At 44.0% G+C, this 26,605-nt stretch overlaps 1 protein-coding gene across 2 annotated transcripts in view; it reads left to right on the top strand.

Annotated features, from left to right (window-relative positions):
* Positions 1-587: 587 nt before the first annotated feature.
* Positions 588-26,605, top strand: part of ZFAND6 (zinc finger AN1-type containing 6) — a 37,533-nt gene continuing 11,515 nt past the window's right edge. The window contains exons 1-4 of one of the 2 annotated variants that reach the window (XM_035335419.1): positions 588-733; positions 3,202-3,296; positions 24,346-24,512; positions 25,727-25,838. In XM_035335419.1, the coding sequence (XP_035191310.1) occupies positions 24,362-24,512; positions 25,727-25,838 (263 nt within the window). In that variant the 5' untranslated portion in view covers positions 588-733; positions 3,202-3,296; positions 24,346-24,361. Of the gene's footprint in view, positions 734-3,201; positions 3,297-6,789; positions 6,918-24,345; positions 24,513-25,726; positions 25,839-26,605 lie in introns of those variants that run through there. The other variant, XM_035335420.1, reaches the window with a different exon arrangement.

Here is a 26,605-nt window from a genome sequence, read left to right as displayed (position 1 = left end):
AACATGAAAACATTCTGTTAAAATAAGCTGCGGTGCACCTCCTCGGAGCCCCTAATTTGAAAAAAAGCAGCACAAAAAAGGCCGGCCCAGGCGACATTTTAACATTTTGTGGATCAGGAGAGCTGGAACCCACAGCTGACTCCCCGGGGGCACGAAGCGCTGACAGGGCCGGGGGAGGCGCAGGCCGCCAGCCCCCTCAGGCGAGTTGTATTCCAGCAAGCGTTTATCCTTCACGAATTTAAAACACGGTACGCAACATTTTATTTTATTTATTTTTATTTTATGTTGTGAGGTGTGAGGGGGCGGCCTCTCCTCGGGCTCCTCTCAGCCAGGCCGCGGCCCGGCCTGAGGGGAGCAGCCTGCAGCTCCGTGAGGGAGCTCCGTGCCCGGAGCTGGGGGCCGCTGCCCCCCGGCCCTGCGTGCCCCGTCCCCGCCTGTCCCCCCCCAGGCCCCGAGCTCGCTTCAGGCCAGGGGGAACGGGGAAAGAGAACGTGATGGGGGGGGGGGAGCACACGGGACAGGCCGCTGCCCCTTTAAATCCTATCCTGCGTTTCACGTCGCCGCCGTCTCCTCGCCATACATAACCAGCCGCGGCGCCGCCCCCCCCCCACCGCCTCCCTTCCGCGGCGCCGCCAATCCGCGCCCGCCCGCGTCACTCCGAGGGCGAGGGCAGGCGGAGAAAAAAAAAAAAAAAAAAGAAAGTTTGGTGAGGAGCGAGCGGGGCCGCGGGCAGGTGAGGGGAGCGCGGCGGGGCCGGCGGGGCGCGGGGGGCTCCATCGGGACCTTTTTTTCTCTTTTTTTTCCTTATTTTTTCCTCACGGGGCCGCCAGGCTGCGTGCGCAGGAGCCCTCCCGGGGGCAGAGGTGTCCTTGTGAGGGAGCGGCGGGCCCGCCGGGCTGGCTGAGGGCCCCTCCCGGGCAGTGCTGGGGGTCGTGGGGGTGGGGGTCGTGGGGGTCGTGAGGGGTTTGGGAGCCCCCCGATGGGGTGAGGGCTTCCCCCGGCCGCCAGGGCCTTCCCCGCGGGTCAGGGCGCCGCCTGCCCCTCGGTGAGTCCCGTGCAGCCTCGCCGTTAGAGGCAGGGGTCGAGCCTGCGCCGTCTCGTCAGCCTTTTTGGTGTTTTTAGCAGGAGAAAAGTTCTTTTTCGGCGTTGTTGTGGCGCTCGGCGAGGAGCCCGGCTAAATTTAACCGAGCTTAACTGGCTCTGGGCTCTGAAAAAAAAAAAAAAGGCTGGCGTGAGAGATAAGGGCTGCAGGCATCCACGGGCTGTTAGCCCCCGAAGGACGGGGGGGTGGGGGTGGGGGGGTTCCTTGCAAAATAAAAAGCAGTAATTGTCTCCTTGCTGCTACCGGCGAAGCCTCCACCAAATGTGCTGACGTAAGGTGGAGGCGTTCAGCAAAACCAAGGGCAGCTCCTTCCCCCCCTCCGCGGACCGACTTGAAGCGCACAGTTGTGCTCTGAAGTCCATTCCCTGGATGTTTGTTCAGGCTTGCCCTATAATGGGTGTCATTGCATAAGAGTTGCAGGCAGCGTGCTGAGTTTCTTTCGTTCTTCTGAGGGTCTGTGCCCTCCTCTTAGCTGTGCCAGGCTGTCTGTGTACACTGCAGAGGGAAGGGTGCAGCTTTGCGAGCTGCCCTATGAACTCCAGGGGAAAAGAAGAATAAAGCAGCTCCTCTTTTCCTCCTTCTGCTTCTAAGCAAATGATTTTGTCTGATGTCATCGTAAATAATTCCTTTCACAGAGCGCTAATCCTCTTCTGAACCGTGGATGATGGTAACTCAAGGGCTGAGGAAGCAAATAAGTCAATTCCTTAGTCTCTTTCCTGTGTCTCCTTTAACTTTTATATCTTTGCTCTTTGAATTTGGCCTGATTGATTTAGTTAGTGCTGCGGTGCCTACACCTGTTCTTTATATTAATTATCCCTTGGCCTAGAACAAGGGGACTGGCCCTTGCCTCATATGTATTTGTTCTGGCCAAAATAACAGTGTGTTCTGGGGGAATTTTTGTTCCTTATGATAGTGAGTATCAAATCCTTGACGCGTCAGTGGCATAATTCCTTGATTGTACTACTTTCCAGATAATGTCTTCAGTAACGAAGAACTTCCTCTATCTCCTGTACATATTTCTAAGGATCCTCTTAAAATAACTTTTGTCTTAGAAAACTATGAATCATGTTAAAATAACAGATTAAAATTAACTTACCTCTTGACTAATGGTGAGTTGTTGACAAAGATGAGAAACTTCCGTGTTACAGACCACTTTTGAGGGTGTAAGAATGTAAGTTTACCTTTCAAGTTTTTGTTACTTTATGATCTCAGATGGCACATACAAAACCTTGTACAAATAGCTTGAAAGAGATAGTGGTAAGTTATCAGGAGGGGAGTAGCATTGACACAAGCTAGTGAAAAGTTGCCGTGGTTACAGATAAAGGTAAGCCTTGTTTCTGTGAAGGTGTGTCCTTCTGTAATAGCTGTATAAATTAGTTTGATTTCTGAGAGAATTGTAAGTACACAAACTTCCAGCTCCGTTTTCTTGGCAGTTAGTAGCTGTACAGCTACCTTTTGCTTATAATTAAGTACTGAATAGACTTTGATTTGTGTTCAAGGTACTTGATTTAAACTACAAAGAGCATTACAGATTATATATAGATGTTCTTGGAGCATGCTAAATTCAATGGAAATCCACATTTTTTTTCTACCCAAGAGATACCTGACGACAAGGAAGTCTTTCAAAATGTCTGGATCACTCCTCAAGTACTCTGAAGAGAGAGTGATGTGTGGCATCTGGCACTGGAGTCCTCAGCTGTGTAGCTGAACAAGATGTCATTCCCTATTCTGATCTTAAAAATACATATTTTTTTAAAAAAAGTCATAATAGCAATATGGTGATTGCTGAGTGATTAAGACTCATTACGGCTTTGCAGCTTTATAAGCCGGGAGATAAGCGTGGAACAAAAAGGAGGGGGGGGAAATGAAAGCTGTTTTCTTAATGGCTTATTCCCTGTGCAGAAGGAAGCAGTTGGAATTTAGCATGTGGATAACCTTTAATAAGTTCTCGGAGTAGCTAACCTTTGGGTGGTTTGAGATAGCTGCTCAAACTTCCAGGGGAATGTCTGGTGTGTAAATACGGCTATCCAGGCAACTAACCAGCCCTCTCTGATGAAGACCTGATATTTACCACATGTACCTTTTTTTGTTATTTCCAGATTTGATTATCACAGTGAGGCAGTACGTCTTGGATTCAAAGCAGCAAGAGAAATCTCAGGAAGTTCTTCAAGCTTACTGAAATCTCATCAGTCTGGTATGTTGCACTCTCTAGACTCTTGAAGTAGCAAGCTGAATTCTTTGTATGCAAGGGCCTCCTTAGTTGCTGCTAAGGATACTGAAGCTTCTAGGACTTTGGCTTGCTACCAGCAAATTTATTCTCACGAAGTAATGCTACCACAAGTATGGAACTTTGTTTTGCTGAGGTAGTGTAGAAGATTGCTTTTGGTAGTGGTATTCGTACCAGGGCAACAAACCTGTACTTCAGAACCTTCAGTCAACACATACTGAGAACTTGCTTTCATCTTGCCTGTCCTGCCTTGAAATTCCAGGTACTTCTTGCAGACTCTTTAAAGTAAAAGCAGGCTGGAAAAAGGCTACCACTAACTGACTTTCAAGAGACTGCACACTGATATACTGAAGAATGTATAAGAATGAGGAAAAGGAACATTTCTTTTATCGTGCAGGGATTTTTCTTCCTTTCCTTATGTAGGCAGTTTGTTTAGGTTTGATTAAAAAAAAATGATTTTTCAGAGCTGTTTCTCAAATGGCAAAGTTCTGAAATTCCTATGCTCATGTGGTTTTAAATTTATATTTTTGCAAAAAATCTTATACAGCAAGTTTATGGGAACTGGAGTTTGTAAACAGGTATTGCAACATCTGAGAATACAAAAACAATAGGAAGCGAAATATTCCATTTAAAGCTATCTCTAATAATAATAAATAAACAATCTAAAAGACAGAGCTGTAATTGTTTAAAAAAATCAGCGCATGCTGTAATGCTGACACAATTGACAAGGAGAGGGTAAAGTCCTTTTCTACAATGCAAGTGCAGTGTGTGAAAGCACCAGTTCTGTTACTTTGCTACTTATTAACATGTACAAAATCCAGAAGTTATGTTGTACTCAAGAAGGTGAAAAACAGGTGCAAATTGTGAGGAAAGCTGGTGTGCTTCACGGTGATCTTTTGGGAACTAGAGAGCCAGTAGCCATCTCTTTATCTAATCCCTGAACAGCCATCACATGTAGCTTTTGATCGCTACTATTCTGGTCTCTGTTTGAACTGGTGACTTAAAGATGAAAGGCTCTGTTCTTGATTTCTTGAGCTGTCAAGTCCTCCAAACTTGCTGTCTTCTGTATATGTAAGATTGCAGAACAAATGGGCTTTTAGCTGCTCCATGATTACAATAGTCAAATGAGAGTCAGGTGCTCTCTCTTGTTGTCCTCAGAGCAAAGTTCAGTGGCAGCAAACCGAATCTTTTTTATGCTGCTGTCAAAGCTTCCCTGTTTAGTGTACTTGCAGCTGCAATCTGCTGTTTCATGTTTTTCTGCATTACTAAAGATACTGTAAGAGTAGCAAAGGCCTACCTTGAGCCCAGGCCTTAAAACGATGCCTCTGCACTTCCTCCCAAATGTGCCTGTTTTTTCAGGGAAAATAGGTTACTTGTGTGCAGAAACTGAGCTTGTAAATTGGGCTTTTTAGCGTTCCACTAGGTTTCCTTCAGCATGGGTTAACAACTTGAGTAGCATTTTTTATATATATTTGGATTTTCCAACACGTAGATGTGTGTACCCATGATTTCTGGTTCAGTGAGGCAGGGCTAACTGTAAACCTAGTTTTGATCCCCTATTTCACCGATTTGGGAGTTCTGTTACTTTTGTGAGGGTAACAAATTACTCTTGGTGCATTCTTGGTAAGAGTGGTGTATTGTTTTTTTTGGTGTGTGTGTTTTGCCTTTTTTTTCTAAGGAAATTAAATGAACAAATCTAGGAGGTCAGTCTTGAACAGAGGAGAATCTGCTTTGCCCTTCCCCAGATGCTCTGGGTGAGCCATGCCCTTGCTTATCAGAAGCTGGCCAAACCTCTGCCAGATCAGCGAGTCAGAGGGGCATGGAAAGGTCTGATGAGCACCAGAGCTGTAGTAAGGCAGTAGGCCAGGCTGCATGGCTGGGAGGGGAAAGGTGGGGAGAAAGGAATGAAACTTCTCCCTTGTAGTGATAAGGAGCTGCTAGCTGCCTGTTTAACAAGAGTATGAGTTGGGTTGTTCAATGATAAAAGTTATTTTTCATCACTGTTGCAGTTGCCAGGTGGTTAGACTTCTTCTGTAGTGTACAGAGCCAGAGAGTTCTAGGTTTATATAGTTTTTTTTCTTCTCTTTTTGATAGTACCCAAATAACAGAAGTGACTTTAGGGTTGCCATGTCCTCTGCCATTACTAGGCAACTCTGGTGATAAGATTGGTGACTTCTGCCGTTGTTTTTATGGGCCTAAAGTTAACGTGCTCTACGTTGAAGCTTTCCAAGATTGGTCACTGAGATACTTACAGGACGCTTTACTGGTACGTTTTATTTGTGTGAACTATGTGCTTGGATCAGATCCCTTCAATAGTGTTTGGTCAGAAGTGTCCTGCAAGTGGCCCCACAGTTATCCCCGGGGGGGGCAGCTGACTTCCTAAAGCCATGTCGAACTCCTGGCTCACGTACAGCGCAGGGTTCAAGTGTAAGGGTTAACGTCTGGTTCTTTCAGCTCGTTTTAGGTTCTGCAGGGGAAGTTATGTAAATCTTGTTAAAGCTAACTCCAGTCTTGCAATGCTTTGTGCTCATTAACCTAACAGCTGTACGAACTGCTGCTTTCCAGTTCTGTTTGGCTTTGTGGGGCGATAGATCGCTCTACAAGAGAAGGTAGCACAAACAGGTTACGTGACTGTTTTGGAGGAATCAGATATCCTTTTTATGGTATATTTTTGTTCTTTTTGGTGGGACTTGCGGAACAACTGTGTGCTAAGTTGTTTGGGCTTGATTAACCTGCATTGGGAAAGTTAGGGCAGATAGCCGTGTTGCCATACAGCCCCTAGCTATAGCAGGGGGAGGCAGCTCCAGCATGTCCCTAGAGGCAAGAACAGTCCTGTAAAGCAAGGACTTCCCTCTAAGTGCCTTAGCTTCACCTGGCTGACCCGCTTCCGCCGTCCCAAACCCACGAACACGGTTTAGAAGGCAACGTTTCTTGCTGCGTGGCGCTGGGAGGAAGCCGTGCCGCCGGCCGCCCGGAGCCCCGCAGCACCTCTTCGCTCCTTTCGGCCTCAACGAGCCCCGAAAGTTTCCAGCAGCGCCCGCAGCCGCTGCCCCCGAGGCGCCGCCCGCCTCTCGCCGTGCTGACTCACGCTTCGCAGCGCCGGGAGCCTCCTGCGAGCGGCCGCCGAGCCTATTTTTAGCCGGGCCGCCCCGCCGGACCTTCCCCGGCCGCGAGCGGGGGCCGGGGGCGGCGGAGAGGTCGCGGGGGTCCCGCTGCTCGTGGGGGGGACCCCCGGGGGGGGGTTGGACGCGGCGCCCCGCGCTGCCTCCCGTGGCGGCCGCCGGGGGGATGCGGCCCCTTTAAGAGCCACCCCCCACTCACGGGGGGGGCGGGGGGGGTGCTCGAAGCGCTGCCTCAACGTAACCTGCTAACGAGGAAAAAGTTCTTTAACTAACAGACGCGCCGTTCCACCAATCGCAGCGCGGAGCCGGGCCGGCGGGGCGGTGCCTTCCTTCCCCTCCACCAATCGCGGCGGGGGCGGCGCGCGCAGGCTGGGTTGCACCGGGAGAGCTCTCCCCCCCGCCCGCCCCCCCCCGCGGGAGCAAGAAGTGAAGTTGAGCCGGGGTCGGAGCGGGGAGCCGGGCGGCGGTAGGCACCTTCCCCTCGCGGCCGGGTCCTAGCGCCCCCCTTCCGGCCGGGAAGCAGAACAAAAGGGGCTCCGCGGGCAGCAGCCCGGCTGCCGGGGGGCTCCGCGGGAGGGGGGGGGGGGGGGGCTCGGGGCGCTCCGCCCGGCCTCGGGCACGGCCGGGAGCCCCGGGGGGAGCCGCACCGGGCAGCGGCTCCAGCTCCGGCCCCTCGGGTCGTGCCCGGCTTCGGGCCAGCTCGCCGTGACAGCCGCTGCGGGGTCGGCCCGCGGCAGCGTTTGCTCCGAGTGGTTTTGTCTCAAATCGCCTATTGTTGTGCCGCCGAGCCCCGCTCCGCTGTTGTCTCTGGCTTTGCTCTCGCTCGCAGGAACGCCTCGCAGGTCCTCGGCGTGCAGAACAAAGATAGCTGGAAACTGCGCGGAGAAAGCGTGATTCGCCTCCTCCTTTCTCTTCAGTTCCGCGGGTAGCCGGGGCTGTCGCGGCTCCGATCACGAACACGGGCAGGAGAATTGTGTTAGTGCCCTGCTCTGCAGCTGCTGCCCTTCCAGCCGGGGCTGGGGGTGAGCGGATTTGTCTGCTCCGGCTCTCCTGAATCCTGTGTTGTCCGACTGTAGCGGGTGTCTGCTCTGAGGGGAGATTATTTTTAGTTTCTGCACCAGGTGTGTCATCTAAGGCCTTCCTAGCACTATTTTTAGCCATACTTGGTGCCTCTGAAAGACCTTTAGGAAGAGGACAAGTGTGATTTGCCACGGGTGGCATGGGATGAGGGTGAGAGGGAGGAGAGCAGGAAGTGGCGAGTCAGGAAGTAGGGGTTTTTAATGAGAATGAAGACTTTTTTGTTTTAATCGTCATCCTTTTGGTATCTTTGACAAGTATGTTAGATGAGGCCACATACAGAACAATGCTTTTAGAGCAATGATTATATTTTCTTGCTTCCCTAAATATTTCCTGTTGTTTATTTAAAAAAATAGAATAAACACTTGTGTCTATACACGGCTGCTCCTGGGAACTGGAAAGAAACGCTCATGGCCCTAATACTTGTTGAGGCTAAGTAAGGAGTTTGATGGGATTTGTATGATTAGTCGAGATGACAGAAGAATGGCTGTGAAAACTGAGCAGCAGTCTTCCAAGCGGCAAAGAAAAGCTATTGTTTAAACCTGTAGCGAACATAAACAAAAGTGTGGCTATTAAAGTGTACCTCATGCTTTCAGTTTTGTACTGAGCCATCTTGCGTACTCCAAAAATGCTGGCTACAGATTACTTTTTAAAAAATATGTCAAAGCACCTTGACACACTGGCATCTTGCCATACTTCAGTGGCTCATAGGTCTGAATTACTAATTTGCTTTTGCTTTCTGTTTACAGCATTTCTTTTTGTTGTAGATTATATTTAAACCTTGGATATACTTCTTTAGAACAAGCAGTGACTGTGCGCAGTCCTTTAGGTGAGAGGTGAGCCAGATCTCTTGCACAAGGGGAGGTAATTAAGAAGGGGATATATACGTTTAAATCCCTGGGGTTTGATTCATTTCTTAACTTTACAACTGATGCTAGGCCGAGACTGAGTGGCTAGGTTTCATGTCTCGGGTGAGAGCAAGAAGAATAGAATAGTTTGCTTTCATTCCTATAAATGCGTGGTATGAGTGCGTGCATTAGACTTGCTCAAACAAACTGGAGCAAACTTAGGTATTTGTGTGCTGTTGAATACTATGTTTGGCCAAAAGCTGGTTTTGCTTAAAATGGAAGAAAAGCTGCATGCATCAGGCAACACGAATCATATTGCTTGGTGTATGAGTAGCTGTTCTTCTCTGGTCCCCTCTGCCCCCCAACTTAGTTAGGAAAGAGCTTATCTGGGGCCGATTTTACTGATGTATTCAATGCAGAAGTGAAGTGCTCAACTCTACACCACATGTATACAATTCTAATGCAGGCTGTTTGTAGAAAGCAAATCTGCCCTAAAGGATAAACATACCACTTTGCTGGTACAGCTGTACAACTTCTGTATTCAGGCTACAGCAAATGTTTCTTGCCTGCATTGAGAGCTGTCGCTGGCAGGACCCGTGTTGTCCTCGTGCACCCATTGGTTGTTCCAGCACTCCTTGTTCAGAAACTCTTCTCCTGCACATGCTCCATCTGCAAGCCTTAAACACTGTGAACGTGTTGTGTGCTGTGGGATTTACATGTCTGCTTCCTGTGCCAGGGTGGGATACACATCTGTGATGTGAATAAGAGATTTGTACAGGGATTGTCAGCCTGGGTACGGAATGCAGGACCGGACCTTGTCCCCCCTGTTGGTGAGGCAGAGAGGACCTGTGTGCTCTCATCTGCTGGCACCTCTTCCTGAGGCTGTGATGTGGGTGGCTCTGCTCGCTGGGATGGCCACCCCGCACTGTGCTTCCATTTAATGCTTCCTGGAGAAGGCTGTGCACCTCCCCTGGGACAGTTGTTGTAAAACATGCTGGTAGCCTTAGGGAGGGCAGCTTTCCACCCCGCAAACAGCCAGGTGGGCTTCAGGGCCCTGCTTGTTGGCGAGTGCCTTCTGCTCCGTGTGGTGTCTCCTGCCGCTCTCCCAGTGCAGTGGGTCCTGTGGGTGCTGGGGGCAAAGCCAACTAGGCTCGCTTAAATTGTTTTAAATTAGTGGCTCGAGCCAACCCAACTGGCTCTCTTCCCTTACTCTTCCTCCCTGTATTCCCCAAGTGCTTCAGGGATCACTTCTGCTAATTGCTTCGTGCCCAAGGCAGAAGGGAGGGGAGTGGGTGAATTATGTCATCTCAGAGAACTTCAGCCCTCCTGAAAAGGGACATCTGTCCATGGTTTTAGACACAGGGTTATGCCTGCTCACAGGTTTTGTTGCTGCTCCTAGGAGAGACATGGTGAAGGGGTGAGTAGCTGTTGATCATTACAGCGGTGCTGGTGCAGGGAAGGTTGGTACTGGAGGTATGGCCCTGGTGGATAGATACAAGGCTCCTCGAGGAGATGGTTGCTTTCCTCTGGTGTGGAGCTCAGTCTGGGTGGGGCAGATGATCAGGCCAGTGATGTTTACGCTGTAGTAAGGTTTTGTGAAAATAAGCAGTTAATTACACATGACCAACAAAGGAATAAAAACAGCTAAGGCAAGGGACTGTCCTTGCTTTAAAATCCATTTAACAGAGGCATGAAAGGTTTAAGTTTTTTTAAACCTGCTTTTTTTTTTTTTTACCTTTAGAAATATCAGGAACATTAAGTCTTTCTTCCCTGTTCTTGTTGGATGTCTCAGATGTGTCATAAGCTTCTCAGCCCTTAATTGAAGGGGTGGGGTGATATATTTTTAACAGATCCCTTCCAACTGTGTTTATAGGGCTTTTGAGTTAAATAGAGATTAGCAAAAACAAAGCCTTGACAGTGTAAAAATTGTTTCTCCTCAATCAAGTTGCATTTGCTTGTGCATTCTGCGTTTGTTGACAGACTCAGGTTTTGTGCATTTGAAAAGTAACTTTTCTAGCTATTAAATTATACATTGAGATAAACCAAGTTAAATCCGAACTTCATCCATCTTCTGTTCCATTTAGATCAACTTAAGAAAATGTTTTGAGCATTGCTTAAACAAATGAACTCTTGCATTTGAGTATTTCCTAAAAATAGTTCCTTTTTAAGCAACAGTTTCATTAAATGTATGGCTCTTCCTTTAACTTAATGGTTCAGCAATCTTACAGAAGCTGAAACTGTCTCGACTCTGGTCTCCAAGCTGAAGACCACCCCTGCTCAGCCGTTCCACCCTGTCAGGATATATTTGTGTCACAGCACTCTAACCTTCAGGGTATGGTATTTGTCAGTCTGAAATGTAATAATCCTGTATCTGTAGAACGAAACTATAAACAGTGCGGCTGACTTGGCAGGCCCTGACAACCACCTGAACGTTTAACTAGCCCAGGGTTTAAGACAACACCACGCTGGTGCGTCCTGTGATTCACAGTGCTAATGCATTTTTATCCATGTGAAGGATTAGGGAAACCAATATAAACTTCATTATCAAATTAATGTGGAAGCTTAATAGCAGGATTTTTGAGGACAGAAGTGAGGTGCTCTCGGCTTGTTTAAATGTTTTGCATTGGGCGTGTTTTATTTTTTCAAACAATGACTTGACTTTTCACCATTAGCTTGAACAAGGCAGAAGGCTGAACAGCGTATGCCGTTGAATATATGCACAAAATCAGGCTGATGAAAATACTGCACGGGGAAGACAGCTGCTTTAGCTGCTGACACTGAAGGCTTTAAATTTTTGGAGGTGAGAGGCAAAAGAGTATCACTGATTTTACAGGCAAAACTACAGAACTTCTGTAAGTAAATCGGGCAGTTTCATGCCTTTTTATATGCAAGTCTTACGTTTGAGTTAGACTGTCAGAAGAAAACATTTAACCAGTTGTTGATTGTGCTGTTTCTTGAGGGCAGGGCAGATGAGGCTGCAAAGAAAGATCTCTTATGTGAATTTAAGCTTTCTTTCTAAAATGATAGGGAATCAGTATCTTTAGTGCAATGTAACTTTGCAATGTAACTTTACCATGTAGTAGAATGTTTTCTGTGCAACAGAATCCTCTTGCATTAGAGCCTTATCGAGGCAGGGGCAAAGGAAGTGCTTGTGTTGTGTTTAGAAACTGAAACACTTGCAGGTTGTTCTTCCTGCCTAGTTAGTTTTCTAAGTGAAACTTACAAGACTTCTTATGCTGGGCCCCTACCATCCAAATATTACCCTAGGATGATGTACTGTTGGGTATTGGTGTTCAGTCCTTGAATAAGTGGTTTTGTAGGGGCTAATTAGAATTAGTTATCAACCAAATGTTATTGTCTTGGGGAAAGGTAACTAGAAATGTAATTATTTTAGTGCTTATGATATCAAAACCATTTGATTTCATACCTGAAATAAGTGTCAACATGGGTGGACTTACCTAGAACATTTTTTAGGGAAGAAACTTTAGAGTTGCTCAATTGGGTTGTTTTGAATATCAGTATGTTTTCATGGGCTTTGTTTAAAGTATCCTGGAAGAGCAGGAAGGAGGCATTAGTAACGATAGGTCAAGGTAAGTGTGTCATTAGTTACATAATAAACATTGTCAGCTGAGTGTGACAAACTGTGCTGAGGCTGAGACCAATACTCAGATCAAGGAGTGATTTGACTTGTTGTGGACTGGCGTACCAGCAGTGCATGAATATTTTGCCTTCCTAATAAGTCTAGTCAAACTTGGTGTAGTGCTTTGATTTCAATTGAAAACTCCTGAGCATAGCAGTGGAGTAATTGACTAGCTTTTAAACTCCTTTTTTTTGGAGGCAGGAGGAGAGTCAACAAACAAACACAACAAAAACAAACAAACAAGCCCAAAACTTAATTTTATGTTCTAGTCACTTAGCTGATTGTTGCCTTCCTGCATCTGCTTTTCTCTAGCTTAGTGTCTGTGAAACTTTTGACTGTTTTGATCTGTCTTTTTGATCTTATTGCAAGAGTTAGCTTGTTGTTTTTCAAAGTCACAGTGTGACCCATGGTCTTAAGTTTATACCTAGTCATTCTGTATCTAAATCCCTGATTAGTTGTTACCTACTTATCCTTCTATCTTTTTACCACAGATTCCCCACTGCACAGTCAAAATGCTTGAAATATCAGTCTGTCTGTTCTGTTGAGGAATATTTCTGTCCTTGATGCAGCTATGACACCTTAATTTCTCAAACTGTCAAGGACTGAGATGAAGAATTTGCTGAAACTTCTTTGTGTGAGCTGATAGCTCTATCTGGTGAACTTGCGCAGGGTGGCACATACAAAGTAAAATGCATGTTGTGGTATTGCTGGGTTTTCTTAAGCAGCATCAGAGCTATTTATTAAAATAAGAGAAACTATTTTCTTAAAATCCAGGGTTATGGGTGAAATCAATTATTTTTATGCAAGGGATACAAATATTCTTCAACAGTGGTAATTTTTGTGTGCTTTCCCATCAGAAAGGAATGTGAGACACGTTTCTGGGAGACAATGCCAGTGCATTGCCACAGCTTGAAAAACAAATGGTACTCATGGAATTAGCCTAATGTAATGTAGCAGCTGAAGCTGTGATGCATGTGAATGTGTCTGTAGGGCTCACTGAAGGGCTTTGGTCTTGCTGATCTCCCATGTATTTCTGACCTTATGCCTTAAATGGGGTATGTGGTGTCCTTTTTTTCCAGCGTTTTCTGATAGAAGTCACGTTGGCCAGTATTTATGAATGAAAGGGAACGAGTGCTGTGATAGAAAGCCATGCAGTTGCACAAAATGAGGTTTAATGTCTTCTGAGCAGGTTTTGTATCACATGTTAGAATGGATGAAGAGGTCTTAGTATGCCAAGCAAAGTAATTGAAGTGAGATCTGGCTTGTGTTTTTGTACTTCTCCTTTAGATCATGAATTTTCCTTTCTCTGGAAGGTGTTGTTACTCTGTCATGTGTCGATCTGTTATCTGGCAGAATACAATCACTGTGGCAAGAGAAGTCAGATGTATTTAAGGAATTATTGTTCAAAATGCAAATTTCTTCTCATATGGGTGGATGAAGAAGGGGGAATCCCAAAGCACTGCTTAACAGCTCAGTCCTTTGGATACAAGTCCCTCCCTTGAAGCTATTTATGGCTGTATTTTTCTTTGTAGAATTGTAAAAAGAACACTGTACAAAGGTACCATCATATTAAATGGGAGACAGTGGCATCCAGCCATGCTATTTTTAGGCTATTGTGCTCTTAACTTGCTGATCTGAGTGTTCTGGACAGTGAGCGGGGGAGACCTCGTACTAGAAATGCCTGCTCATGGAGTTGAATCCAGCCTGAAAACAGAATGAATAGCAAACGTGGTTGTCGGAAAAGCAGGTCAGAGTTGTACCTGAAGTGAATATTAGTAAGTGAAAAGTGTGATTAAAGCACAATGCCTGCAACATAGACTTTTACTCGAAAGCTGGCAGTTAGCTCTGGCTTTTGTCCTGCTCAGGTTGAGTAACTGAAATCTATGCAGTCTGTTCTGTATGGGCTAAGAAAAGAAGTAGAAAAAAAACTGATTGTCTGTTCCGTGATGGCAATGGGAAAAAAGCCAGTTGTCCTCAGTTAAGTTTCTTCCAATAGTTCTTAAGCTTTTCCTAAACGCCGTGACAACCCCTCCATCTGAGCAAGTGCTATAGTTTTAGAAGCCTTCAGAAAGGAGAGTGCCTTACACTCAGTGAATTTTGGATTATTCTTTAAACTCCTCATCTATCTGAGGTAGTGTCAGATTAATGGTAAAGGCTGCAATAAGGCATCTTGTGTGATTTTCACCCTGGTCTCTGTGCCATATGCAGCTTTCACCTTTTCTTGAATTCCACTATGACTGAAGCTGTGGCTTAGAGTTGAGTTCCAACGCTACCTTGATAGTTCCACCTTTTTGCAGCAGAGCAGTGCTACCTTGACTCTACTGGCACAGAACTGTAGAGCTGCACCATGAACCAGATACAGGAACTGCTCCAGGCTTTGGAAGTACAAAGTCTTTGAGGTAAATCAGTTCCTGGTGTGCCGATATTATGCCCAAGTTACCCGTACCATGAAACCACCACACTGGTTACGTGGAGGTGCAAATTGGGTGCACGTTTATTGGTTGCACTTGGCTGCTCGCTTGTTGCAGTGCTTCAAGCAGTGTGGCAGTTGAAAGGAAGCTAAGGAAAGACACAACTTCATGGTTAGTGTGACCGGATAGCTGATCTAGCCATAGTTTTGGTGCAACGTGGCAGTAAATGTTAAGGGATGGATAAATATCAGTTGCCCAGCGTGGTGGCTGCTGCTCAGCTGTGTAATATTTTCGTATCTTTGGTGCAGGGTGATTGGTTCTACTGTTTAGACAATTCAGTAACTTGTTTGGGATCATGTAAGCTGGCTTCCCTGGCTTCCCTTATGATTGAAAAAACACAACAACAAAACTGGAATCACATTGGGGTTAAAACAAAGTAGCACCTCTGAATCCTTGCCTAAATTTAAGTGCATTGCAAAAGACCAGGAATGCAGCTTTGCCACAGGGAACATTATACTTATACCTCTTTTGCCGAAAACTTGTCCCTAAATACCCTGTTTGTTTGGACAGGCTTTAGCTTTAGGTTAAATTCCCCATCAAACCACAGTAAGGGTATTGTATAATTTTGAACACTTAAATTAGACATAGTGCATCATTCTAAATTGAACAACACATCATCCATGATAATCACAATGTTCTTGGAAGTTGAGCTGAATTCAAGATGCCCTAACCAGAAGCGATGATGATGATCCTTTTATTTATTAACATCTAGGAACCCTAATATTAGAGCAGGACCTCCCTGAGCATTAGGCCTATGCAGAACTGTAGCATTATGAGCTAATTAAAATTCTACATGGTGCTGTTTACAAAAACAAATTATAACGTGTTTTGTGCTTACTGTCAGTTCTCAGCAACAGGTGTTTTGTTAGCAAGAAGCTGTCTATTTTGGGAACTCGTGTTAAAGCGGCTTTTATCTCTTCTGGGTTTGATATGCTTAAAATAAGTGAAACTTATGCTGTATTGTGAGAAGATTACTTATTCACTGAATATCAAAAGAAGCGATTACCGAATCTGTATCTATTCTTCTAGTAATTATATGGGTAATCTTGTAAGTGTTTGAATCTTCCCTACGTATTATTTTTATCAGTTTGTAAATCCAAACCTGTTTTTAAACACAGCATGAAAGTTTTTGGAGTTGCCCTCGATGTACATCCCTTAAACTTGGGTCTGGTATCATGAAGGAATGTAGGGAATTTTAGAATCTTCTAATTTTACCCAACCCCTGATTTCTGAAATGGCTGACTGCACTGTGTGGTGCCAAGGCAAGCCAAATGTGGCTTTGTCTTGCCTGTTTCAGAGTAGCTGTCTTGTCATTTCTGGAACACTTTGAGAATTTATTTGAAACCTGACAGATTATTGACATGCCTTCTTTTAATTTATAGAGCTGTGATAGAAATATGGAGAGTAGCTTGAGGATTCCTGCAATCTTTGGCTCCAGGCACCTCAATGCCAAAGTACAGCTATGAGATAGCACTCTCTAGAGTTTGTGCAGGGGAAGAAGAAGGCTCAGCCAGCGGTGTCTGCAGCTCCTGCAGCTTGACACCGGTTCTGCTACACATGATGGAAACTGGTTTGTGCGAGCTGAGGTGACAGGCTGCTGGAAAACAATTACTGTGAGATGGTTTGGTTTTCTAAAGGGTGTAACTCCTCAGTCGTTGCTCATCCTGAGCAGACACCTGAGCAGCACTGATCTAAAATTTGTGCTCTTTTATTCACGATGATGTATTCTATCACCAAAATAACTTCATGCAAGGTTTCTATGGCTGTCCTGTCACAGAGAGCTGTCTTCCAAAAACGAACCTGCTACCTCTAGTCTCAAATAGTAGGTGAACTGGGTAGGCTAAAGTAAGCAAGTGTACCGTCATCTTTTGGGAGAAAGAAGCCTTTGTGTCTCCTTTGGCTTGTGTACTGACTGAGGGTGGTTTGGGTAGGACAGCGTGACCAGTAGGGTGCTGGCCGGTGTCCTCCCTGTGTTCCTCAGATATGCCTCTCGGACTTCTCCCAGAGATACCGATACAAAAGCAGCTTACAGAAACATGACCTGCTCTTTTCCTCACTTTTCTTGGTCTGTAATTCACTCAAAAGTTGTCTTTTGCTTTGTACAAAATAACTGTAGTTACTGTGTTGCTCTTGGTGCTTTCAATGCTTAACTAGTTATCTTTATTGAAGGTCCCTGTCCTGTGTTACTGTAAACAAGTGTGTCCTGCTCCAAGGGCTACTTGTTATTTTCTCTTGAATGGTAGACATCATTTCTGTGCTCTGCAGTTTTTTTTTTTTTATTAACTTGCATTTAGGTTGACCTCTCCAAAAAGGCAGCTTTGTCAGCTTAGATTTTTCAACAGTTACCATTGAAGAGGCCAAAGCTTTAAGCTAGCAGTGATGTTTCTGAAAGCTGCTAGGTACTTCTGTGGGCTGGAGTTTCCTGTGTTACCTGGGACTGTCTTCAAGGGTATTATGTTGCTAGGGGATCAGAATTAAAGAAGCAGCTGTTGTGTTTTCTGCCAGACTGGTGTCTCTCTTAATTTCACAAAGTTTGGATCATGCTGTGCACAAGGGCCTAAAGCTAATAAAGCTGTGGTGTTAGTCTTGATCAACTAAGAAACCAAAACATTTTTAGTACATTTAAACACAAATCTTGGTATCTCAAGTTATATTTTGCTGCTTTAGTCTTTTTGTGAAATACATCCAGGATAGAAGGAAGATTCTTGAAGTCTTTATACAGAGTGCTGCATTTAGTCCTGTAAGGTGCCGCAGGTGTTACAATGATGCTGGGGTAACATCTGGTACCAAAAGCCTGTAGCTCCCTGTGGCAGCTTTCTGGAATTCCAACACTCATGAAACAATTTTTGTCTGTGCTCTTAGAAATCCCATGTAAATGGCATATGTCTCCTTCTGCTAGTCAATGAAACATACCTGTTACCATTCTCATTATTTTTAGGATTGAGTCTTCAGTAGAGTGGTGAACATCGTGGGATTGCCCTTTTATTTGGTATGGTGAAGGTAGCAAGAGTTCTGGAAACAAGAACAACTTGCTTTTGCTTCTGTTGTCTGTAGACATACTTAGTGGTCACTGTAAGTAACTTGATGCATTTGTATGAGGGGAATGAGTTTCTAAAGTACCTTGTTTTACAGAAGCTAATCTTTGATTCTCGTAATCTGTACTTTGCAAAGGTTGAATGTGGCCACAAGTAAACAAAGTAACGTCTATTAATAGTGTATGCAGACAAGCATGGAAAGCTGAATCCTTAGTATCAATGATCTTCTTGATATTCGTATAGAATCTGCATCTTTATTCTTCCCTACTAAGAGCAAAGAGGTGGTCGTGAAATGTTTTCTTGTTCCTCGTGTAACCTAGAGTGTGAGAGCAGACAGCTGAAGTTCACAATATAAACTCCTTAACACTGGAGGCTTTGTCTATACCAAGTGTTCCTGGGTTGTGCAATGATGTAATACTACTAGTACGGTGTTCTGGCTCAGAGCAGTTATGAAAGTTGCTGATGTTCCTTCCCTTCGTAAGACCTGTATGGTGTTTTCTGTCCACCTTCTATTTCTGAGACTGCACTTTGTTGTGGCTTTTTCTACCGATGTGATTCTGAACTATGGGAGTAAACAGTCTTTCTCCCATCTTAAATCTGGGATTTATGCTGTAGGTGAGCATAGTTTTCTCGAGGGTCCAAACTTTACTTTTAATTTTTGTACTGAAAGTTCTGAACTAGATGGCTACTTAGAATTCAAAGTGGAGAAAAGACTTCTATAACTCTTTCTATTTTTTTGTAAAGTTTCTGCAGGGAGTGTCTAATATAAGTGCTTGTTTTTATCCTAAAATAAGTCTATGCATGAAACAAAAATAAAAAGCTGTTCAACAGGAATAGACTGGAACACAAGTAGATATTAGATGACTTGTCAAGTGAGTTGCAAGAACATGTTACGCAAGTCTTTGGTCACTAGTTTGAATATTATGTTTTCAATATTAAGTCATTACATAAAATCTGCTTCAGTAGCTCCAGTTGCAATTTAAAGCTGCATTTAGTTGTGAGCAGAGGGAGAACTTGGGGCCTACTGGAGTCAACTGAAAGCTTTAAAACTCAGGGATTCTCTGGGTGTTGAGGAAGTTAGATAACTCCTGTGTTTTGAAAAATGCAGCAGCTGTGTGTTCTGCTACGTGAACAAAGAGGTCACTGCCCTTACAGATCTGCTTGCATAGTTGGTCCTTAACCATATTCACTTTTTTTTAACCCAGAGCGTTCTGATGAAACTGGGTCAGAGTGTAACTCTGCGTGCAGCTATGCTGGCAAATCTGAACCAGCTGGAGTGTTTTAGCCAGGGTGAGCTGTAGATGAAATGACATGTCTGACTGCAACCAGAAAGCTGGGCTGAGCTCTAATGACTGAGGCCCCTATTCAAATCTGCCAGTTCTTGGCTCCCTAGCAAGTTGCTGGGACATGGCAATGCCTTAAAGCAGCTACAAGTATCTGCTCTGTGAATGTAAATTGGAGCCTTTTGGGAGAGAGCAGAAGAGTAAAGAGAAAGCAGGACTATTTTGTAACTCGCTATTGATTCATGCTTCTAGGGCTTTATAGCCTGAGCAGTGTCCTGCTTTCAGTGTGACACCTGAGCAGCCGTTCCCTGTTTCTGTGGGTTCTGCTGGGGACTGGTATCCTCTAACACAGCCCTTTGGAAACTTCTGCGGCAAGATTCGACAGAGCTCTTTCCTTAGGCCTTTATTTGCCATTTGTTTTGATAAGCCTGTGGAGGAATGCATTTCCTATTTATTACTTTTTGTGCTAACACGCCTTTTTCATATGGTGATACAGGTGGCATTAGATAGCTGTTTCAGCATGTGCTATAGAATTAAATGCATTTTTAATCTACACAACTTCATATCTTGCCTTTGTTTGGGCCTGGGATGAAGGTTTGTACATTTAAGCAGCACAATTTCCATTTTTATAGTTACTTCCTTACTTCGTTAGCACAAGGGGAAGGTGACCATTAGCATTGGTGCTTGTTAAATCAGTGCTGAACCGATCCATTAAAAGGTGATTATGATAGAGGAGGGAATATTCTAATCGCTTGTTTAAGAATTGGACTCATCCTTTAAGTGATTTGAGATGAGTGTTGGTTGAAATCTGTCAGTGCATTGATCCATCGTCCTTGACAGTAGGGAGAGGAGCCTGAACTAAATGCTCTGCTTTCTCCTTGAGGAGTATTTTCAAGGCTGGCATCGCAGCGCTTCAAACTGCATTTGGGTTTGCTACTGCAGCCAAGTGCTGCTGGGTGGTCTCCTTAGCTTCAGCGTTAGCATTTGGGAAGGGATCCTTCTCATACCAGTAATGAATTTTAGGCGTGTACTTCAGGGGTGGTTGATGGGGCAGGGATAGCAAACACAACCTCACAACGTAAAGCTCCGGTGGTGGAGTAGGAGTTGCCTGTGCATTGAGCACCTACTGGAGATTTTCTGCAGTGTTGACAATCTTGAATAAGATGACAAAAACTGTAATCAGAAAATGCCATTCAAATGGGTGTCCCAGAATGGAAAGGAAGTTTAAGGAGAACTTGAATTTGGAATCTTTTCCTTAGGGGAAGACAGATAGAGAGCTGACTGCAGAGTTAGGATTTTTTTTCCTCTTCTTGTTGAGGGGAGGGGGGGAAAAAGAGAGATTATTCCTAAACCTTCTGTGTTTAATCCTACTAAATGCTGCTCTCTGATCTTACTGATTAACGTTTCAAGCCTGTAAAGCTAGAGTATTGGTTATTTGAAACTTGTATCATATAAACATATTAGTTTTAAAAAAAAAAAAGCCTAGTATCATGGTGTTTGTTCTGTGGGGAAAGGATGTACGTAAGTATTTTATTTGCTTTGTGGAGTATTGGAAGAGGCATCTCTCTTCACAGCGAGCCTGACGTCCAGCAGATTTAACCAGCTCTCACGTTTCCACAGCCTCAGCTCTGTATATGTTATGATTATAATCACTGATGTCCTTTATATGGTTCCTTGTGATTGCTGCTTGGTATGCAGAGTAATTTACCCTCTGCAGACATGTGCTGGTGAGGAGGGAATGGTGGGACCTGTGTCAGCAGGCTAGTGTTTGACTTGCATGTGAGATTTTGGTGAGTCAGGCCTTATAGATGCAGGAAATATCTGTATACGGCAAGGCTAACAGAAATGGGTAGATCTTAGTCTAAATTGGTAGGAAAAGAAGGATTTAGCATGGTAGCACACAGTGCTGCAGACTTCTAGTGGCAACAGTGAGTATTTCTGAACTGAGCAGTAATAAAAATTACCAGAGGTTATCTCAGTTTAAGTTTAACAATTTCTAGCTAATGCGAAAAGAGGCCGTCTCCTCCATAATCTTCAGCAAAGTGGATGTTCTGGGGTTGTGTTGAGGGGAAACTCCTGCCCTTCCCTCTAGTACACTTCCCTCGCATTAGTGCTCATACCACTGGTTATACAGCTATACTATAAAGCACAGCAAGGAACGTGCTTAAAATATTGTAAAAAGTTCTGTCTTTTTTAAAGATGAATCAATTTTGCATTCAAAGTATCAGGGTGACCCTACGAGCCTTGTGCTAGCACAGCTTACACGGAGCAGGCAGAGCCTGGAAACCTCTCCAGCAGTGTTAAAAACTCCACGCTTGTTTTGTGACACCTCCGAGGGGGACATATATGCGGCCATGGTGGCCGCAAGACCTTGCTGTCACTTCAGCTATAGAGTTACTTCCAGTTTTGTACTCGAGCCAAGCTAGGAGACCAGTCTTGAGACTACAGATAGGGTATGTGCTTGGCATGTATTTTACAGTAGCTTAATCCCCGGTAATGGCCTGCTGCCACTAGAAGGGGCTGTCCTGTTTTTAACCTTGTCACTTCCTTTGCACCGTGCATCAGTTCTCGAGTTGGTCTGTCAGATCTGCAGGCTCTCCAGTCCACCAGCATAAATATTGCTGTTTTTCCATCAGATGAACGAGCTGCTCTGACTCACCTCGTGATTGCTGGCTCCAGTGCAGAGGAAGGGGTGGGAACACGCAGCGGGGGCCGGGGCTGTGCAGGCAGGATTACCCCTTTCACAGCCCTGCTAAGGTGCAATTTCTGTGACAGCCTCCCATTACACGTGATGGTTGGGCTCGATGACGTCGTGGGTCTTCCTGCATGAGGAATTAGAGACAGTTTTGAAGCACATCTTCAGAAATTGAGCCAGGAGCTGGAGGGGGGAGGTCTTTGCTCCCCCCAGACATCTGTTCAGTTATCTATTCAGTGGCTGCTCCCAGAGGCAGGGCAGCAGGCATACCTTGCTGCCATCTGACTCCTGCCCTGCCCAAGATGTGGGGCAGGAATGCCACTGAGGCACGGCACTTTGGATCTCAGCTCCCTTGTATTCTAAACGCCTGCTTTTGGCCAATGGTTTTCCTAAGGCTTTCGGCCTGCTCAGTTGCTGAAACAAGTGATTGCCCATGTGTCTTCAGCTGCTGCCTCCCACCTTAACCCCTCTCTTGGGCCCAGTAAGTGTGACAGATGCAACTTGTTTGAGTGGCTGGTTTGCTAAGGTTGATCACTTTGATCTGTTTCAGTGGCTGTTTGCACTGAAAGGGAGTGAACGGCATGGGAGAGGGAGTGAGAAGCTCAGCAACAAGAGCTTATTGTGCTGGTTTGGCAGTCTGTGGCTTTAGGGTTTAGATAGATCAGGTCAAGCATCTCACCCAGGAGCTCCCAGGCTGCTAAAAGGGGTGGTCCCCCGTGAGGCATCCTGCCTGTTTGCATGCCATCCTTCACGTCCCTCCCCAAGTTTTTCCCCTGAGCATGGTGCTTGTTTATTTTGGTTTGTGTGCATGGACTGATTGAGTTCACTGACCTGTCAGGAGACTTGTGATGGCGTTCTTTCTCTTCCTGGCTTGGGGATCTAGTTGGTGGGTCAGTGGAGGTCCTGGTGAGCAGTGGAGCTGGTGGGGACAGCATATGCTATGGCCCCCTTCTGAATGCCACAAGTTATTGTAGTGGTTCAACCTTGTTCTCATTCTCACTTCCTAACATTGCATCGATTCAATACCCTCTTCTCCATTTTATTCCCAAAATATTAGCAGCCAATACAGGATCTTCCACTTCCTGTGGCTTTCCTTAAAACTCTTCAGAAGAATCCCTGGCACTTCCCTTGGAGATCTGAGTGTTCTGGAGCTTCCTGCCACTGGTTTGTACTCTGCCTGGTGGCTGGATCCACTGCGTAATGAACTCGGGAGCTGGCTGAGCTGGAACTCAGTCCAGATTTTCTTGTTCTTCTTCTGGGCATCCTTGTGCATCTTTCACAATTTGTTTATTGAATTGGGGCAGGCTCTAAGTCCATGTTAGAAATTGTTATTGTGTGATTGCTTTAGCACCTGCTGCCTTCAGCAAGAGTTGTGTTGGGGAATAAGAAAATTAGCAGTAACTGCTGTTTCTACTGAGTTCCTGCATGCTGCTTGAAGCTAACTGTTGAGCAGGAACCAGGGTAAATTTTGAAAGTCAGTATGGTAAGGTTTTTTAATCTGCTGCTGTTTAAAATTAAAAAGTGACACTGTGACACTGAATCTCTATTAGCCATTGAAATACTCTGTCCAAAGAGTTTTTTAATTAGTCGTTCAGTCTTAAATGTACTATGCCAGGAGTGACTTGTGTAAGGTTTCACCTTTAAACTGGTTTGAGTTACCAAAGCAGAGAAAACTTGTGTTAATTTCAGCTAAGCCATTTGAGTGAAGTGTAACATTGGGCTCAGCCAGCATAAGAATTGAATTCCCACGTGTTACTTGCAGCTTCATTCGAAAGGATTATCTGGAGAAAGGCAGGCATGAAAGTGCTCTTTTAGCTACAAGTACAATACTGCAGCAAAATCAAATTTAGCTGTTGTTTGAGGTCAATGGGGGCTTCTATATTAGGGTGGGAGAGTGCAGTCAAACAGCTGAAATAACCTTAATTGCAGGATGAAGCTTAATAAAATACTGAGACTTTTTTTGTCTTCCTGCCTGTACCTCTCCCTTGTCTTATATCTTGAGTACTTTATGGTCCTTAGAGTAGAGCAGCTTACTTCTGTAAGACTGGGCTGTTTCTGTTTTGCTTCTAGCTTTGCAACCCAGAGATTTACTTTTGAGGTATCAATTTCATGTGCTTTTGGGAAATAAAAACAAAATGCAATGGTTGTGGGTGTGAGAGGAGCTGAGGATATTTGTCTAAAAACAAAATAATGGGAAACTTGTTAGCATTTGGCTTCAAATACATCTTATGTAAAAGGAAATGTTTTTACCCTGGTGTACTTCTGACTGTGGTTTAATTTAGTTTTATAACTTGGCAACTGGTGAAATATGCAAATATCTTTAAACCTCATTCCCTCTGGATTTTCTTATCTCTGCTTTTGATATATATACTGATACTACTTGAAGCATTGATTAGCAATGATACCGATTATCTTTGTTTTAACTTGCAAGAATTAAAATTGTCTATGCTTCAGTCTAATTTTTAATTGGGAGAGTTAAATGGTAGACCTAAATTGATCTTGAGTGGAATAATTAATATGTTGAGATACTTAGTTCCTTAATGGGAAACCTTTTTTTTTCTTTCGCAACTGGTAAAAAAATAAAAATAAAAATTCTCAGTGAGTGACAGGTATCCATAATTCATGTGGAAGTTCAACCATTTGAGAATAGTTAGGAGGTTCAAATCCAATTGAAGAGGGGTGTTTGTGGTAATTTTATTAAGAAGGCTTAAGGTTATCCATAAGCGTATTTTGTAGATTTTCTAGAAGATCTTGATAAATCTTAGGGAAATCCAGATTTCCGAACACTAACTGTAAGAGTTTTTCCTGAGGCCTGTAAATAATGGGTTATATATCTCAATTTCAGGTGTGTAGAAGGGAAAATGGCTCAAGAAACCAACCGTAGCCAAGTGCCTATGCTTTGTTCCACTGGTTGCGGCTTTTATGGGAACCCTCGTACAAATGGCATGTGTTCAGTGTGCTACAAAGAACATCTTCAAAGGCAGAACAGTAATGGTAGAATTAGTCCTCCTGGTAAGTAATGCTATTGTAGTGCTGATTGAAATTTGAAATGGAAAGTTAGGCTGTAGCTTGATTCCTGACCATGTCCAGTTATTAAATATGCTTGAAAGTATAGGAGCATTAGAGCAAACCACTCCATCCTATTCATATTTTACCTGTTAAATTAAACTTGTGTGAAATGTTCACAGTGTAGTTGTGCTGTGATTAATCTGCTTAGCAGTTGCTAATGTACTTTGTTTTAATGCTGTGTTGTTTCCAATGTCATGATAAAAATGCAGAAAAGCACTACATCAACACATTTCCTGAAATTACTGGCAGTAGACAGAAATCTAGCTTGGGGAATCTTTGTGAAAAGCATTTAAAATACAGGCATTTAGGTTTGCAGCCTGATGCTAAAGGATTAACCTCCACTTTTTTTTTTTTAAAAGGTTTCTGCTAATGTCATAGGTTTTGTGTTTTTTTTTTTTTATATCCTTATTTGGCCCAATATACTTTTGGAAAAAACAGATCATAATAATTTCAGTGGGTTGAGGAACTCTTCCTATATTTGCTCTCCAAGAATAAGCTAGGAGATCTTTTCCCCTTAAATTCATGGCAGTTCCTTCAGAAAGAGGAACCGTTTCTCTGTTCACTCTGTTTCTGCTTGGGGAAGAAGAGTGGGGAAGTGCTTCCCTCTAGAACCTGAAATGTCTCTTCTGGCTTGGCTGGATACTGACACCAAGAATCTCACGTTGCCGTCCTCAAGACTTCTTTGCCTTTTAATATTAACTTCTAATATTAAAGCAATAGATTCCATTGCTTGAAATCTAGGGTTCTAGGTTCTACAACTTCAGAATGGATCCTAAGGTGATTCTAGGATGCAATAATACTGTTTCTCACAGATCCATCTTGTTTTATTAAGTAAAACAAAACTTACGTCAGAAAACTGGAGCTTATCCTGAGAAGGCTGTTAGTAGACACTTGAGGTAGCGGAAAATAGCAACTATTTTAAAGTTCCAGCATAACATTTTTGTGCTGTGGAACTTGTGGGGGCTTCGGGCTGGAACATGTTCAAAGCATGGCCAAGCATAATTACTTCTTGTAAAATTATTTTTCATTATGGTATTGACTGAGGTTCAGTTACTTTCCTGGCTGGTGTCACAGGGGTCGAAGAATAATTGCACTGTGTAATTGATGTAATCCCAGGAAGTAGTGTAACACATTTTACATTAGTGTCTTCCTTCCAGCAACTTCTGTCAGTAGTATAACTGAGTCCTTACCAGTTCAATGCACAGAAGGCAGTGCCCAGGAAACTCAGTCAACTTTAGATTCTACATCAACTCCATCTATGCAGCCAAGGTAAGCTGTTTCTGTCTGTTACTTTTTGTACATAAAAATGTTTTAATCAGCATGATGAGATTAACTATGCTCTGACTCTGCATAATTAAATGCCAAGACCTGGATTAGGAAAACATGTAAGATTTAACTGAGAAATTTAAAGCATGGGATCTCAGTAAATAGTGGCCGATCTGTTAGCTACATCTTGCATTGAAATGCAAATTTGCCTTTAGAATTTAGCCTCAAATAGGAGTGTTGCCAGCTTCATGCTGTTCTACAAAGACTTGTCTGGCTAGTCTTCCGGCTCCACAGTGTGCAGTTGGTTGTATATTTACCAAAGGAGAGCTCTTTCCATCCCAGAAATTTGAGGGTTTTGTAAAATGGCAGAAAGCTATTGACTTACAAGTCAATAATAAATAAATGTATGATAATGTGTTAAGGAATAGTTGTTGCACAAAAAGTGGAGCATACAGAGGAAAAAATGTCTGAATCTTAGTACAAGTGGTACTGCTGAACTGATGTCTTATTAAACAACTAATTTCCAGCTGGATTATTCAAGGAGAGGTAACAGCCCTTTATAAATCCCTCAGATTTAAAGTGTTTTCCATTTGTGAAAGCTAAATATTTATTTGGTAGCTACAATTCAGTTTAGGAAGACATAACCAACAGCAACTTTTTTTTTAAGGGCTTTGGAAACTTCTGCAGTGAAAAACGTTAGTTACACTATAGAAGCTAAATGAAAGTTTGAATAAATATTACTGCTAGTTAAAAATCAAAATGTAGTAAAG

This window comes from Oxyura jamaicensis, chromosome 10 (assembly GCF_011077185.1).
Source record: "Oxyura jamaicensis isolate SHBP4307 breed ruddy duck chromosome 10, BPBGC_Ojam_1.0, whole genome shotgun sequence".
Taxonomy (NCBI): Eukaryota; Metazoa; Chordata; class Aves; order Anseriformes; family Anatidae; genus Oxyura; species Oxyura jamaicensis.
This window is presented reverse-complemented; position numbering and strand designations above follow the sequence as displayed.